Source organism: Biomphalaria glabrata, chromosome 10 (genome assembly GCF_947242115.1).
Source record: "Biomphalaria glabrata chromosome 10, xgBioGlab47.1, whole genome shotgun sequence".
Classification (NCBI taxonomy): domain Eukaryota; kingdom Metazoa; phylum Mollusca; class Gastropoda; family Planorbidae; genus Biomphalaria; species Biomphalaria glabrata.
In genome coordinates this window covers 27,951,240-27,968,227 of record NC_074720.1, presented here as the reverse complement: position 1 = coordinate 27,968,227, position 16,988 = coordinate 27,951,240, and the positions used below count along the sequence as shown (strand labels likewise).

General features: G+C 35.7%; 1 protein-coding gene across 1 annotated transcript in view; it reads left to right on the top strand.

The window, feature by feature from the left end:
• The window catches only part of LOC106067125 (dynamin-binding protein-like), a 49,886-nt gene that overhangs the window by 11,224 nt on the left and 21,674 nt on the right, over positions 1–16,988 (top strand). The window contains exons 5-10 of the mRNA XM_013226260.2: positions 12,281–12,425; positions 13,179–13,423; positions 13,876–14,005; positions 14,531–14,772; positions 15,681–15,786; positions 16,734–16,864. Of these exons, the coding sequence (XP_013081714.2) occupies positions 12,281–12,425; positions 13,179–13,423; positions 13,876–14,005; positions 14,531–14,772; positions 15,681–15,786; positions 16,734–16,864 (999 nt within the window). The remainder of the gene's footprint in view (positions 1–12,280; positions 12,426–13,178; positions 13,424–13,875; positions 14,006–14,530; positions 14,773–15,680; positions 15,787–16,733; positions 16,865–16,988) is intronic.

Genomic DNA, 16,988 nt, shown 5'->3' with positions numbered 1-16,988 from the left:
TTGTTGATAGTTTGTAGTTCATAGTTTTTTTTTGTTATTCACGCTGAAAAGGTGAGACATCACAGGCCATGAAATAACATACTCAAAGTATAGTTTATGTAATTACATCTCCCTTCCCTCTTTATTATGTTTTTTTTTTCGTTACCTTATTCGGAAATATTTACAAGAACAATATAAACAAACTATATTTTTAAAAAAAAGTTTATATCAGGGAAGAACTTCACACTTACAACTATATTTTTCAATAATGTAGATGCACTCGAGGGTTATGAAGGTTCTGTAAGCATTGGAGGAAGAAAAATGACTAACTTGCGCTTTGCGGACGACATAGTTGGTCTGGCAGGGACAGAAGAATGAGCTGACTTGACGATGCACATAGACAAGACTTTCGTAGTATATAGTATGCAAATCAATGCCGAAATAAAACAACACATGTGAAGGGTGAAGAAGTTATTTCTTTCTCTATATATATGAAACAAAATGTTTTGTTTTACCACTAGTTCATTGACTAATTGCTTCATATTCTAATGGATTCATGTTTTGTTAGGGACAATAACTAATTGTTTCAGCTTCAGAAATAACGTGTTCCAAATTTTTATCAGACGGACAGACAGACAAACTGACTTGATATAAGCTTTGTAAAAGAAAAAAAAAGGTAACAACGCATATGACAACGTAACTGTTGTGGCCCTCAGTTGTACACGCATGCACTTGTGTACAGTGTGTGTCTAGATAAGCGTGCAAACAAAACACCTAGATCTTTGTTCATTAGATACTAGAACAGGTCAGCAGTTTTTAGTCGTAGAGTGACCTACATTAAACAGATGTTTTATAGTAATAGCACATCTTGTTGATATCACAGCAGCTCAAAACAATGTCACTTTTGGCCGCTTCGAGGGTTTACTTTTATGCAATGAAGTCAGTCGGTTGACATTGTTTTGTAGGGAAGAGATTTGTTATCATTGTATGTTGGCAGGAGTTCAAATGATTAGAAACTTGAGCACGCGTAGGCCTATGGCTTGTGAATTAACCGGAACACTTTAGTCTTACTCCACAGTGCAGAGGAACTCAAAAGTTTGCTCGATATACTAGAGAATGATTGAGTTGAATTCTACCCACGTGGCCTGTCCATTTGAGCTGTTACCTTTCCCGTTTGAATCTGTCTCTGCCTTAACATAGCCTTGCTCACTCGTGATAGAGCGTTCTGGTAGTCACTAGGACATACACATAGCCTACCTTTTATAGCTAAGTCTTTCCTTCCGTCCATCCATCCCTCCACTCCTTTTTGCCCATTCGCCCACCTGTCTCTCCGCCAGTCCATCCGTCAAACCGTCTATTTGTTTGCGTCGATTTGTGTACGTAGTTTTTTCTACTAATCGTGTCCGATAACACATCAGCCTCTGTACTGTGCTTCTCTAGCATTGTATTTGCTCTAGATTACAATAGCTTCGAATTCTTTGCTATGTGTCACGTTAGAACCATTACACACTAATGGCTTTAGGAAAGAATTGACTTAACTCGAAGTCTGGCGTTTTGCTTATTCTTTAGCATCAGTTGAGAGTGTTTAGGTCATTTTGGATTCCTGAATGTAACTGGCACATTATTAGGGTGAAGCTGGAATACGCCTTTTCGGTTAAGTGGTTCGGAAATTTTCTTTCTTCTTTCTGTTCTCAGTACAATTTTGGGTTCGCCTATTCATTTACACTTTACACCAACTGAACTAGATCGTTCAGCTCGTCAAGTCAATAGTTGAAGTTAAATTCCAACTGGAAAGTTTATTACTTAAAAAAAAAAGACCCAACTAAAGTACTTTGATATGTAGAGTCTTCTAGTTCCAAAAGGTAGTTCACTAGCGTCTGCTGTCGTGGGCAGTGCTCTGAGCAATACGTACTCACGAATACCGGGTATAGTCTAAAACTTAGTTTATCGATGACCTGGAGTGCCTGAAAATTGCAATTAGTTGTTATTTTTTAATGAAATGTCTGTAGCGTGTTTTAAATGGCCTCTAATCAATGCAAAAACATTTTTGACGGCCAAAAAGTCTACGTAGTTCCTTATATTAACAATTATTCCTAGAACAAGTCACTATTGACATATTTTAAGCCAAAAAAAGAAATAAAACGAAAGCATTGTTATCTAATTTCCCCCTGATGTCCGTGGTTCAACCAAAACCTGCCATACCCTTATGTTGTCCGTGGTTCAACCAAAACCTGCCATACCATTATGTTGTCCGTGGTTCAACCAAAACCTGCCATACCCTTATGTTGTCCGTGGTTCAACCAAAACCTGCCATACCCTTATGTTGTCCGTGGTTCAACCAAAACCTGCCATACCCTTATGTCCGTGGTTCAACCAAAACCTGCCATACCCTTATGTCCGTGGTTTAACCAAAACCTGCCATACCCTTATGTCCGTGGTTACCCTCCATCCTACAGGAGCACCTGCGAGTTTATGCGAAAACATAAATTACTCTCGTTATCTTGTTTTCATAAATGTATGCACCATCAAGATAAGTAGCAAGTGAAAATTGTGGTATTTAAACGATGCGCTAGAAAAACATTGTGTGTGTGTGTGTTTCTCTTCGTGCTTTGCTGCATTCAAAAGTTGCCAAATGTTGTTTAGTTTGAATTGCAAACCCCCGCCTCCAGCTTTCCCCCCCCCCCCCCCCCCCCCAACATTCTTGAATGGAACTGCCCGCATTGTAACGCTCTCCATTCACCTCTGGGCTAGACAGAAAGGATCTTTCCCAATGTAGTCCCACACAAACGTCGCGCATTTGTTTTGCTTGTTTTGCGAGTTCTCGGCGAAATAGGCTTCTTTTTTGTGTGATTATAATGATAACAATTTGTATTATTATTAGTATTATACAATTAATAATTGAACTTAAACGGCCTTGAAGAACATAGGTAAGGGGGGGGGTGTCTCACAATCGTCCCAGGCATTCCTATACAATCCGGCCCACAAATTCTATATTCTATGATGGGCATCCAATTCTAGGTCTACCTGTCCTCAAAATGTTAAGTTTGATAATGTATTGATATGCAAGCATATAGTGAACTCTAAATCTTTATAGAAATAAGCACAATTATAATTAAACAAAAATATTGGGTAAAAATTTTAGGAGAGTAGGCAAAATTTTAGGAGAATTCTGGTAATTTTAGGAGTCTTTTCATCTGTTAGATTTTTAGGATATTTGAAGAGAGAGCGCTAAGAACCGTGAGAAATATAAGCCTTATGTTTCTAAAAAGATGAAGCCTACTAGTGCCACTATCTACGGATGAAAAGTTATTAAATTATGTTATTACAGACAATTTTAGATGAAAATAGTATTACACTGTAGAATCTGTGAAATAATTTTTTAAACACGACACTTAGAGTGCCTTTTTTAAAAGAAAAAAATAACAATTTGATATGTGCCATAGTGGCATCCATGCGGCCTTTTGGTGATCCTACCGGCCCATTTGGGTACCCTCCAGCCAGTCCGCCCCTGAACTTCGGAATGTGAACTAAGAGTCTGATGAACTATTTCCCAATGTTAACTTGACGTTTTACTTGAAGTACTTGTAGCCCATTTCATTGGAGCAGATTAGCTAGTCATTGTCTTACCCACATGCATCCACTAAGGCCCTTTACCCAATATTTTTGTGTGTGTGTGTAGTCATTGTCTTACCCACATGCATCCACTAAGGCCCTTTACCCAATATTTGTGTGTGTGTGTAGTCATGCATCGGCTACAATGATGCAGTACATTTGATAAGACACATGGCAAACTGTGAGACGCATGGCAGGTGTGGCCCTTTGCTAGACCACAAGACAAGGGATAGGCCTGCTGCTATTTGGTCATTAAAAACAAAATGCACACAAAACATAAAACTGGATTAATGAAGGGAGCGTTATTATTATTATTATTTTTAAACAAATACATTAAATATATATGTCAATACAACTACACTTATTTCCAATGTCAGCTTGTTTTCTCGAAGTAATGCGAATCACGAAATAGGTGAACTGATCATTGTGGACGCTGCAAAGAATATCGAACATGATAAATTCTTAATTATCCCATGACATTTTAAGCAAAAATGCGAGTTAAAAAATTTCCTTAAATGAGAGTGTAATGAGAGAATGAATCACGTTAATTAGTTAATAAATATCCAAGTCTTACTGTAACATTTAAAATCTCTATACTGACGTACTTGCATTTGATATTTCATAAAGTGTTGCCGGATATTGTTTTATAAAAAATTACGTCAAATGACTTGTATTACACTTCATTTTTCTCAGACAATACTTCACTATAGTTTGATTAACTATATCAAATTGTTCCGGATTTTCAACTTAAAACAAATGCATGTAAAATTTTTATTAAAAAAAATCTACAATAGTTTGTATAGGATTTTAAAAGGAGAAAGACATTTACTACAAGCGATTGTTAAAAATCACTCTTTTGACTTATTTTACATTAATTTGTTTGGCTGAAACATTACAAAATCTTTTTTTTTTCGGAAAAAGAATATTCCGGATTTTGTTTTGAGAAAGAAATCGACCTATATTACTTTCACTTTTTGCCAATTCACAAAGAAAGATTTTCCAATTTTTTAAATGAAAATTAGACTAACTCTATATGACATTGCTCTTCCAATATATAAAACAATTAATTTTCTTGCTAAAACGTCGCAAAAACTTATCGAATATCGATTGTTCCGAATATTTTCTGAACATTTTTTAACTATAAATAATTGTTATGCTATGAGAACGCGGTGCACCAATGTCTAGTAACCCTTGTCAACTCTCTTGTGTTAATAAAGACATTTCGTTAGTCAAACTAGTCCGTGTGACGTAATGAAAAGTTTTTTCCTTTGATGCCATTAGGAATGAATTCTTTTAATTAAAACATATACGACTTAGGTGCGCCAGTGTCTACTAACTCTCGTCAACTCTCTCGTGTTGATAAAGAAATTTTGTTAGTCAAACTATGCCGAGTGAAGTAGTGTAGTAGTTTTTTTCCTTTGACGTCATTCTGAAAAAAATTCTTTAAATGAAATGCTATAATAACTTGTGCACCTATGTCTAGTAACCCTCGTCAACTCTCTCGTATTGATACATTTTGTTACGTAGAGGATTTTTTTCCTTTGGCGTCATCGCTGTGCTATAAAAAATCAACTGACTTATGTTTAAAAAGACATTTTTAGTCTAACTTAACTGACTTATATTTAAAAAGACATTTTTAGTCTAACTTGGCGTGTGACATAGTTCAAACTTTTTTTCTTTGACTTCATTTGGAATGATTTTATTAAATAAATGCTACAAGAACTCATTCTTCAATGTCGATTAAACCTCGTCAACTTTCATTTTTAATTATAACTAAACCGTGTGACGTAGGGAAAAGTTGTTTCTTCTTAGACGTCATTCGGAATATTTCTTATGTGTCGTCAGTCGGGGTCGCCTATGAGTTTGTGTAATAACAAAAACTCTATTTTTAATCATGTTTTTACTTTAGTGTTTGACTTTCGAAACTCCTGACCACCTTCCACCTCCCATATTTGAACAAAGAAGTAAATGTGAGCTATTATTAGGAATAGAAAAAAATGTGTTCATGGTTAATCTTGAGACTAGAACATGTCACCGATCAACAGACCAACAACCCTCCTCTTCAAAACCCATACGTCCACTTTCCGTGAGTTCAGTAACACTATCTTTTGTTTGCAAAAAATAAATCTCTCCAACTCAAACATTCCTTAAAGTTACACCATGAGCCATAAACAACAGACTGACCACCTCTCAGACCTCAGTTAAGGCCCATTAATAACCCTTTCATTGAAGGGAAGGATTTAGCCCACAGGCCCGGAGTGAGAGATGGCTCTTCACTGATCCCTCTGCCCCACCCCTCCCATCAGCTAGATGACCATTTAGTCACATCCATTGTGGTGAGACACTTATTCCTATACTGTACCGCCACCAACAGTGAGAGGGCAATCAGCACATCATATGGCCCTCGCGAAGCACCACGTGACGGTTGAGCCTTTCTTTCATCCTCCTCTATACCTGTTGGGTAGAACGGGTGCCCACTGGAGAAAATGTTTCCATCTCAGCCTGTTTGTCACTTCTAGCAAACGTTTCCTCGAGGGTAACACGATGAGGACTGGAATGTATCCCCCGACCATCCAGTCCAGAATATACCACCACTCAGCCCAGATACTGTACTGACCAACACTCAACCCAGACAATATATTGATCACCATTCAGTCCAGACAATATACTGACCAACTCTCAGTTCCGACAACATACAAATAGTAGATTATAGTGCAACCACTATTTGATTGGCACGCCTAAGGATTAAGTAATGGACCTCATTCACCAATCGTAAACAAACAACATTTAGTCACGTGATCTTATTGAGAAAACAACGAAACAAACTGTCACGTGACAACCATCATGAATTAAACATGAGATCGTAAATTATATAGAAGAGATAGAGCACCACGTGGATAAATGTTGTTTGTTTACGCTTGGTGAATGAGGTCCATTCTACTTTGGCAATGCCATAGATTAACCGTTCTGTCCTATGGACAAAGTTACAAACAAGCATTGTAGCTTTCCTTGAAATGAAAACTGCACATAATGTATTATGTATAGTTTGAAATGTCTGTGGGTAGCGCCCAGCCGCCCTCAGACATTTTCAGTTCAATGTTGAACAAAAATACAAGAAGAGGCTCCATAGTCTACCGGTTGTATGTTGGGGATAAGGGCGTAAACAGCGCCCTCCCTTATCCTCTCACCTGTTGTCTAGCTGTACATGTTGTGTGAGTGTCACGCCCGCGTGTTATGTGCGTGTTTCTCCTGTGGTGCTCTTCTGTAAACTCGAGTTTAGCGCACCAGCTGTTTCAGTTTGCATAATTAATGCCCAGTCATCTGCCTCGCGCTAATGTCCCGGGTTGTAAAGGCGAAAAGCGCACCCTGTCCATCGTCTGGCGGTTCTGTGACATGGCGAAGATAAGTCACACAGTTGGGATGTAACTGCGAACAACACGCGTGTATAACACACACACACACACACATTTATCACTTAGTATTTCAATAGTTGCGGAGAAATATTGAAACGTTCTTGCTGTCAGTAATCTCTGTGAACTGTGTATTTTATAAGTCAAGCTTTCAACAATGTCTCTTAACTGTGTACAAGTCTACCTCAAGCTTTCAACAATGTCTCTGACTTGTCGAGAACTCTGAGAATTAGTCCTTACAATTGTTTCCGGTGATGACTATTCATGACTAGATCTACCTACGTGGTTTATTAGTCATGAGAGATAGGAATATTTGGTCCACAACATTGATGTTTCAATAATAAGACGCTTCATTCAGGACACTCTTGTCTCGACGTCACTTTTATGACCGGTACTTTCTAATTCTCGAAACCCAATCACCAACTTGAATAATCTACTCGAGTATTTCATCAACTTCTACATTCTGTTTAGTTCTTTTCTGGACTTTGGATGCCAGCAGTTCTCATGATCAACTAATGAAATGTACACATGTTCGTCTTCTTAGTGAAGTGTCACGTGGTTGAGAGTTGGTTTCTGGCAGGACTCTAGTTCTGTGTTTTCCTTTGATTGAGCAAACATTCATGGTTGTAAGGACATCCTGCAGCATTACTTCACACGTGGTATGAGGATTCTGTACAAGTTGTTCCATAGAAGATATATGTCCCCGGAAGACATCATCCCCCCATTGCAGCACAGATTTCCTTCAGGATGTTCCACTAGCAGGATGATGTACTGATTCTGGTGAATACAGCCAAGTCATGGATACCTTTAGAAGAGCTTGTTTTATATTTTGCTACCCATGCTGTGGTTTCAGTAAGGCTTTAACTTGTTGCGCTTTAGAATTATTTTTTTTGTTGGTGAAAGGTTATATCTTTTGATTTGTGTTTGCACTATAACATTTGTTGGTGGAGAGTTCTGGTCTGAATAAGACCAAGTATGTGAGAAGCTCAAAACGCGAGTTCGATTACCATATCGATCATATTGATATCAGAAATAAGAGATCGATTTTTTGGGGGGAAGTGGCGGGGGTCTTTATCATTCAGTCTATAATGAATTATAAATAAGTTTTGAAAGAAATATTTTCTCTTGATTTGAGTCGTAATGTTTTAGAGGACGTGGGAAACATTCATGCTTTGGGTACAGTCAGTGGTATTATTACTATTACAATTAGTATTATTACTATAATTATTATTTGGTTTTTTCCTTTTACAATTTTTTTTTTTTTTTTTTTTTTTTTTTTTTTTTTTTTTCCATGGAAATAAACATAACCCCTTTATGGAATGATCACTGTAAGACAATGTTGGTAGAATTGTATTCTGGACGTACGTAGAATTGGCTGGAACTCTACAAGAGTACGAAGCTTACAATTGAGATTGACAAGTACAAATACCGAATATTGAAATAATAAATATAATTATTATAATAACATTAGAAAACTCCTCTCATTGCACACACACACACACACCGCTACTGGCAGTTAAGGATGAGAATCTCCACCAACGTGAGTTGTACCCATCACTTTACCCTGCCAAGTCGCAGGCATTGCATGTATTGTCTCAGATGTACGCTATTTGCACGCTTCCTTGCTTAGTCGCTCTCTATATGGGTGCATCCTTTAGAATGGGGTCGTTTTTTTTTTTTTTACTTGATGACTAATTCATATTTATATTTACTATGATTTATACCAAGCATTGATCAACACATTCTAAGGGCGACTTTGATCCATGTTATATGTCTGGGGGGTTTTTTTTTGGAAGAGGAAGGGGTTTTCTTCGGTATATATATATATATATATATATATATATATATTACATGGACATTTCCCTCCTAAATATTGTAAGTAAAGTTACTTGCCCGAGTGATACTCCCCAATATGTATCTATACATGGCACGCAGTGAACATGTCCCCTGAATGTCCCTTCAATACTCTTGTCTGTTTCCTATGAGGCTAGAGAGTTTGTTTGTTTCCATGACTAAATGCCAGCTAATCAACACAACGTAGCGAAAACTAATTATGGAAAGTACAATACAAATTGTAAAGGACAAAGAAATGCAAAATTATCAACAGAAATGGGGGTCAAAGGTTAACGTCTTTCCATCTGGTTCAAACATTGACACAAAATGTCAATCATGAATATATAATGGACCTGTCCTATGGTAACTTAGTGCAGGCTTTCGGGCATGATACACAAACAACATTTAACAGATAACGTCCAACGCTTTGTGAGAACTATCCTTTTATTGAACCGTGACTTGTGGCTTCAGTGCAACCAGTTCTTCTTGTGCTTTCTTGTGTAATCTCGACTTGGAATAGGATCCTGGAGCATGACGACATTGATAGATTTAGATACGTTGAAAATGTTCTAAGCACGTTTTCTATGTCGTCACGTGTGTGTGTGTGTCGTCACATGTGTGTGTGTGTGTGAACACGTCATAACAACATGGGACATAGCAGTCTACGGTACACTCTTTAGGTACAGTCACTTAACATTGTCACGGGTGGGTGGGTCATCTGCTAGGTGCAGGACATGACGTAATGACATATCAGCTGGTGATCCTAAACAATTGGGAATCATAGGAGGTCTAAAAATACAGACTAGGTACACACAGACTTATACTACAGCCCTGTTAGATTAAACTGTATTGGGACTGTCATTGACCTATTCAGTTAATGTTTAGATGGGAGCACGTGACTCAGCTCTACCAATGGCTGGCTCCCCCCATCTCACCTTCAAGAGTAGATCTACTTTCAGAAAAAAACAACAACGAAGGAAACAAACCAGTACTTTTGTTAGTTGGGAGCTCAATGTAATAATAGGAAACAAAATATGAAGTGCTAGTAGGTCTATGTTTCATGCCACCCCTTACAAGTGTAGAGTCCCATTTAAAATAGAGCTTCAATGCCCAAGTAACACTTCACAAAATTGATATGTCAAGAGAAAGTAACAAGTTTGTGTTGAAACTTAAATTAGATCTTCAGGAAAACATAAGCAAGTGTGTGTGTGTGTGTGTTTTAGTGTAGATTATCTTGAGTCCTAATGGAAGATGGAAACTATTTCACCAGGTTTAGTGAGATCTATTTCTTTGAATCATTTTATGTTTTATTAGGTTTTCATTTTAATTAGATGTAGTTGTGAACATTTAAAAAAAATTATTTTATGTTGTCAAAGTTATTCTCCATAGATATGTTTAGTTTATACACATTGCTCCTAAAACTTGGCCTATGTACATGTCTGCTTGGCAGCTCACAATGTGAAGGTTGTTCCCCTTTTCTGAGGACTCTTAAATCAATTTGAATGTATAGTTCCAAGTATTCTGTCCCTAGCTCATCAAAACTAAATAAACGGACACATAGAAACAGTGGGGACAAAAGTTTCCACATAACTTAAGAATGGAATCGGAAATGCCCAGAATTTACATACACAAATTTTAAAATGGTTTATCTTCCTCATTCCAGTCATGCTTGAAGTTTTGTGTTCCTGATTGTTTGAACACTTCTGACACCAATTTCTTGTCCATGTTTCAACTGTCAACATTTTTTTGTCTATGTATGCTATTTAGTAGAACTTGGGGCTGAGGTTGCATTGACTTTCTTCTAATAATCTGCCTGTGTTTAGCAAGATCAAGATGTCATATTCTATTGCTAACTCTTTGATTTAGTTTCTGACATTAGTGCCTGGTAGTCAGAAGTGTAATCTGAACTTGTGTGTGTGTGACCTTTACCTAAGCTGATAAAAAAGGTTTACTTTTGTATTGAAATGCATTATTATATAATAGTTTGTGCGTGATAATATTGTGAAACAATTTCAAATACACTTTATAAAAACAACTTAACTGCAAGTGAAGCAAGAAGTTTTGGCTTAGCCATTTTGGCATAGTGGTAGTTTCAGCGCTGTTTAGTCGTGGGGCATTTTGGCGTTAAATATTTTTAGACACATTATTTGTTCATTTTATTGTGTCTTTCAAAGAATGTTACATATCTATGTATTGTATGTGTGTATGTGTCCAGATGTATTTCGTGAAGGTGAAGAACCCTAACTATTTTTGTCCATGAGATGTGTGTGTGATGTCAGTTTGTTGTCTAACCCATTGTTACCTCACTAACATCATGATGTTCTCCAACATATACAAGAAACAATGAGAGAAACACAAAATTAATACAATTTCAAATCTAATAGATGGATGTCATCCTGTGCCATTTCAACACACCTTGCCTTTAGTTTGTGTGTGTGTGGGAGGGGGTTGAAGTCTGTTATTATGTCATCTCAAGTAGGGGTCTGACTTTTTATAGTTTGCTTTATGTATTCATGAAAACTCTTTATTAAAACTTCGGAAAAGGGGGGGGGGAGAGAAATTGAGATGTTTATATACATATAAGTGAAACAAATTATTAGTAAAAATTAAGTTTTTTAATTATCGTCAGAACTTTTGTGCCAAATCAATTACAATGTTGCATATCAACTGCCAGAGTAGAATTGTCTCTATGGATAAAATAAAATAGCTTCAATATTTGTCTAGAAACTCAAGGAGAGTACAATGAAACAGACAAAACAAAAACGGAAGAAAAAAAGAGTCAGAGAAGGAAAGAGAATGGAGAGGATATTAGAGGGAGAGAGGAGGACAGAGTCATAGAGGTAGAGGGAAGGAAAGAGAGGAGAGAGAATGAGAGAGAGAAGTTTGAAGTAGAGAGTTAGAGGTGAAAGAGCACTAAGAAAGGGAGAAGGAATGAGAGAACGTAATAAATTTTGTGAAAAGGAGAAAAAAAAAAGGAAAACGAAAAAAAAATGGCAGAGAGAATAATTGAGAAACCAGTTGAACTTGTCAATCTTTGTGTTTAGGTTTGATTGAGATGTATCTTCTCTACAGTAGAGTAATACTGACTGTTTTCTTGGGTCTCTAATGAAATGGTTGTACTACTTCAACTTCTTAGAAAAGAAAATATCATTGTTGTACACATGTTCTATCTGATCAAATATCTTATGTACCTTAATTCTACTTTATATCATTGTATAATGTCTACTACTTCTGATTTCAATTCTATTAGACCTAATTAAAAAGCCAAAAGATTAATTTAGTTTTACAGAATAAACTTTCTGTTTAGTTCATGAAGCTTGAACATGTGTCCAACTCAGTCCCCACTGTACATGCTGCTATTACATTTCTGTTTAGTTCATGAAGCTTGAACATGTGTCCAACTCAGTCCCCACTGTACATGCTGCTATAACATTTCTGTTTACTAGAAATATGAAGAGACACGCAAAGACATACTTCAAAAGCTCCAGCTTCCCAATGTTGTGCCAGCAGGTGAACAGGCCAGTCAGGACGACTTGGACTTTGTGGAGAGCACTTTGTCTGGCTTGAAAGAAGAGGAAAAACATTTGAAAGGTGATTTGACATAGTCCATCATTAACACATTTTGGGAATTGACAGGAAAGTCAAAACAAAGCATCAGGTTGTTGTTTCACTTGGTAGTGTAAGTGTCAATTAAAAGAAGAACGAGATACTGCTCATTGTAGGTTCAAACCTTTTAGCTGTCATTGTCTTGTTTAAAAATTCATGAAAATTCTACAATATTACTGCTTATTTTTGCATGCCATCTCAGCACATAATATATATCTGAGCTAATGCTCTTTCCAAATAAATATACATCTTAGCTAATGCTAATCAACTCTTTGGATTTACTGCTAGCAAAAAAAAATAATTATAACAAATTATTCTTTTCTATTAAAAAAAACCCAAACATTTTTAACAAAACATGACATTTAGATTTAAAATATTTAGAGTGAAAAGTTCAAAGCTTGGAAAAAAAAAGATAAAGCATTTGATTTAAATGTAAATTTTGCGTTTTAATTGTAGGCCTATTAATTTCACTTTTGAATGTTACGACTATTTTTTGCATGCTTTATGTAATGCCTGGGATTCACATGTTCAGCCTTGGCATTTGGTTATTGGTGATATTGTAATGAACATTCTATTGAAATACTTTTATATAGAAATTCATTAACATGTTAGGCATTACAAATACTTATAGATGTTTGTATTTATTTGGTAAGAAAAGAGCTTATCAGAATCACATTTCTAAGTTAGACCCATTCTTGAAGTCTGTTTTGTAACTTGAAACTAACCCTTTGTTTCCAGAGAATTTATTTCTCCTGGTGCCCCATGAAGCCAGACTTGAGAAGGCCAGGCTCCTGGCAGCTCAGCATGCAGCTCAGCAAGCAGAGGAAGAAGAAAGAAAGAGAGAAGAAGAGAGGAAGAGGGCCATAGAGCTTAAAGAGAGGAGGAGAGAGCAGAGAGGGAAAGTTATTGAGGAGATCATTGAGACAGAAAAAGATTATTTGTTGAGTCTTCAGTTGTGTCTGGAAACTTTTATGGATGGCCAGGTGATTCACCACTTTCTAGACCACTTTTTAAGTAGCTTGGTAGACCTAAATAAAGATGCAGTAACATTTTTCTGTTTTGAATGACCTATTGGCAACCATTCTCTTAAGTTGTCTATTTGATAATATAGTATCAATATTAACCTGATGCCAAATATAGTTACCTAGATCTAGGGTTTTACTAAATATAATGAATATTTCAAAAAAGTAAAAAAAAACAAAAACCAAGAGTGAGGTTCAAATCTTGAAATAACAAAAGATAAAGACAAGCAATCAAAACTTGTTATTTAAATATAATATGGACACATAAGGATCCAAACAAATAGAATAAGTTCATGAAACACTAACATTTTTTAGTTTTTATCTTTATAACATTTCTGAGAATTAATTTTCTCTGATGTCATAGATATATCTTTTTTAAACTAGTGTCAACAATTTGTCTTCTCTCCCACTAGAAAGCTCCTGCTGGTGTTGATGTGGAATTTCTCCTCGGCAACATGGAAGAAATAGCTGATGTGAGTCAGAAAGTTTTGGCGACACTGGAGACAAGTGTCTCAGGAAAAAATTTTGAGGAGCAAATTGTAGGTTAGTGAAAGTCTTATTTAGGCAGCCACCTTTTTGATTGAAACTTAATACTAGCAAGATGATATTCAGCAAGAAATTGCTGGTCATGATTTTACCTACAGAGAATCACAATATTCTCATATACTGCTCTCAATAGGACAAAACATTTTAAATCTGATTAACTATTTTGCTAAAAGCTAGAAGGTTATGCAAGAATATCCTGCATATAAGTGTCATTTCTCTGTAGGAGATGCCATCAATCTCTGTGGGGAGTATTTCTCTAATAGTCTCATTTTTTTTGTTTCAATTTCTATATAAAAATTTGGAGAATGATACATAACATTCAATTAAATTTTAATTTGAGAAATGTGTTTTTATGCCCTACATTAGTGTAACCATGAAAAGTAAATGTGTTAATAGTTTTAATATTCCCATAAGCCCTACAGAATACTTTTAAAGAAAATTATATGTTCCTGTATAAAAAAAAAAGTGGTATCTGAGAACCACTGCTGACAAAGTGCAAACTATTTTTTTTACTCCATTCAGGTAAATGTTTTACACATTTTTCTGAGGATATGAAAAATACCTATGCTCCTTACTGCCGTAACCATGACGATGTGATCCAAGCAATGGAGAGGTACACTGAGAGTCCAGAGATCAGCGACTATTTGAACAAGAAGTTGGAGAAAATGAGGGAACACATGAATGTTTTTGACATTGCTGGGGTCCTCATCAAACCTGTGCAGAGGATTCTGAAGTACCCACTTCTCTTAAATGAGCTCCACAAGGTAATGGTGATTGTTGCTATTTAGACTTGTTCTGTATAAAAGCATTCAGTTTTATAGTTAATCAAAGGAGAGTCTCCACCAATATTTTTTGATGTGATGTTACCTGGGAATAGGATACATTTTATTTTGGAATTAGGTAGTACATGTTGTATGGCAATTGTATCCAAGATGAAAAATGCTGCTTCTTATTTTAGTGACTTACATTCCCTATTCAAAAAAAAAATTTGTGAGCTAGCTGACATCTAGCTTCTAGTGACAGCATAACTAGTTGATTCCTTTGACACCATGGTAAAAGTAGGGTTATTTGTTTGAATTAGGCATCAGTATGTAAAAGAAAAAAAAATTACCATTCTGAAATGGCACTCTGACTTGTATCAAAATCATAATAATGTAATAATGGACAAACGTAATGCTGAGTGATTTAAATGATTCCCTCAAAAGTGACAATCATGTAATAAAAGAATTATTTCTTTGGTTGCCTAAAAGACATAGTTTTAAATATTTAGAATCAGGGAGCACATAAAAAGAAATCTGACCTAAAAAGCAATTATTTTTGTTAGCTTGGATAGATATGTATTTTCTTTTTGCTTGTGTAAAAATTGTTTTAATTTTTGTATTTGCTTCCCTAAAAATAGTTTTGTTTCCATGACTATTTGAGCAACTAATAATAGAAAGTTCTTTATTCATCCATACAATTGTTATCTACATGAGTCTAATTAGGTCAACACTAGCTAATTATCATCTGAAGCATTGGCAACATTTTTAAACACACCCCAGGTGCATGTATACAAAAAGGGGTCACTATGGCAGATTACTGGGAGGGATACATAGACAGATAATTGTTTCTTTCTTGTTATAACTTGTCTTTGTTCTAATCCATGGCTGAAGATGAATTGGTCTTGTTACAGAACACTGAAGATGGGCATGATGATAAGGAAGAAATAGAGAAAGCCATTAGAGAGATGACTGATGTGGCCAAAGCTATTAATGAATACAAGAGGAGAAAAGATTTAGGTCAGTGCTAGTTGACATTATTTATTTAGCCAGTGTTCTAATCAAGTAACTAAGAAAATGCATAAGCTTGTTCATTGAAGTCAACTGAAATCTTGTGTTTAATTTGTAGTTATAATAAAATACTTACAGTTTGTGTAGAAGTGAGTAAGACTCAATGATATTTCCGTTAGTTAGTGAGTTTATTTATCAAATCAAATAAGGAACTTGAAACACAATTTATTGATTTCAACCAAATCTCACAAATAAGCTATCCTGTAGCTCTTTTAGTCTGTAGTTTTGAAACTTCTCAAAATAGTGCTGCTGTGCTGCAGTAAAACATACAAATTACTCTTTTGCTTAAAACTTCAACTCTATTCTCCTGACATATAAATAGTGTGCACATTAGGGAACCACTTATTTAAAAGATTAATAGCTTGCAGTGACAACCAGGACACCTGTTACGCAAACATTAGATTGATCCTGGAGTCCAAATAATTTTTTCCCTTCACAACACTCTTTAACATGCACTAAGTTTAGTAGAGGGATATTGACACTACACGAGCCTCACACAATTCAAAAGGTAAATAAGACTTCCTAAATGTTTTTTTTTCCTTAGTCCAATATAAACAGTGACAACTTATTCATTGCTATTCCAATATAAACAATGAATTCTTTGTTGATTACTTTTTATTAATAGACAAACACTTCTTTGTTAATTAGTTTGATTTGCCCTACATAAAATGAGGTCTTCTTGTCTTTAATTTCATGAACTATACACAGCACAAGTTGAGTAAAACATTTATGAACAATCTAAATGGTGTACTGGTAATTAAAAATACACCTACTCTGTAACATCTAGAAGCTGGAGAAAGAAATCCAGCCAGTATGATATCTAGAATCCTTTCTTTTTGATGTTGCTTTGTCTGATGAAATAGAAAGAGAGAAACAAATGTGTCTTGTTGTTTCAGTGTACAAGTATAAGAAATCTTCAGACCAAACATTTAGTGATAAAATCTCAAAGTTAAACTTACATTCCATCAAGAAAAAATCTTCACGAATCAAGGGGCGATTGAGCACAAACTTTGGAATTGCATTGTCGGTAAGAACAGATTCTCGTGACTCAACTGATCGTTGATTCAGCTAAATGTTGCATTTTTTACTAGTTTTTAATAGTGACATTTAGGTGCTATGGTTATTTTGGTGCTGCTGTTTTGGCAATGAAT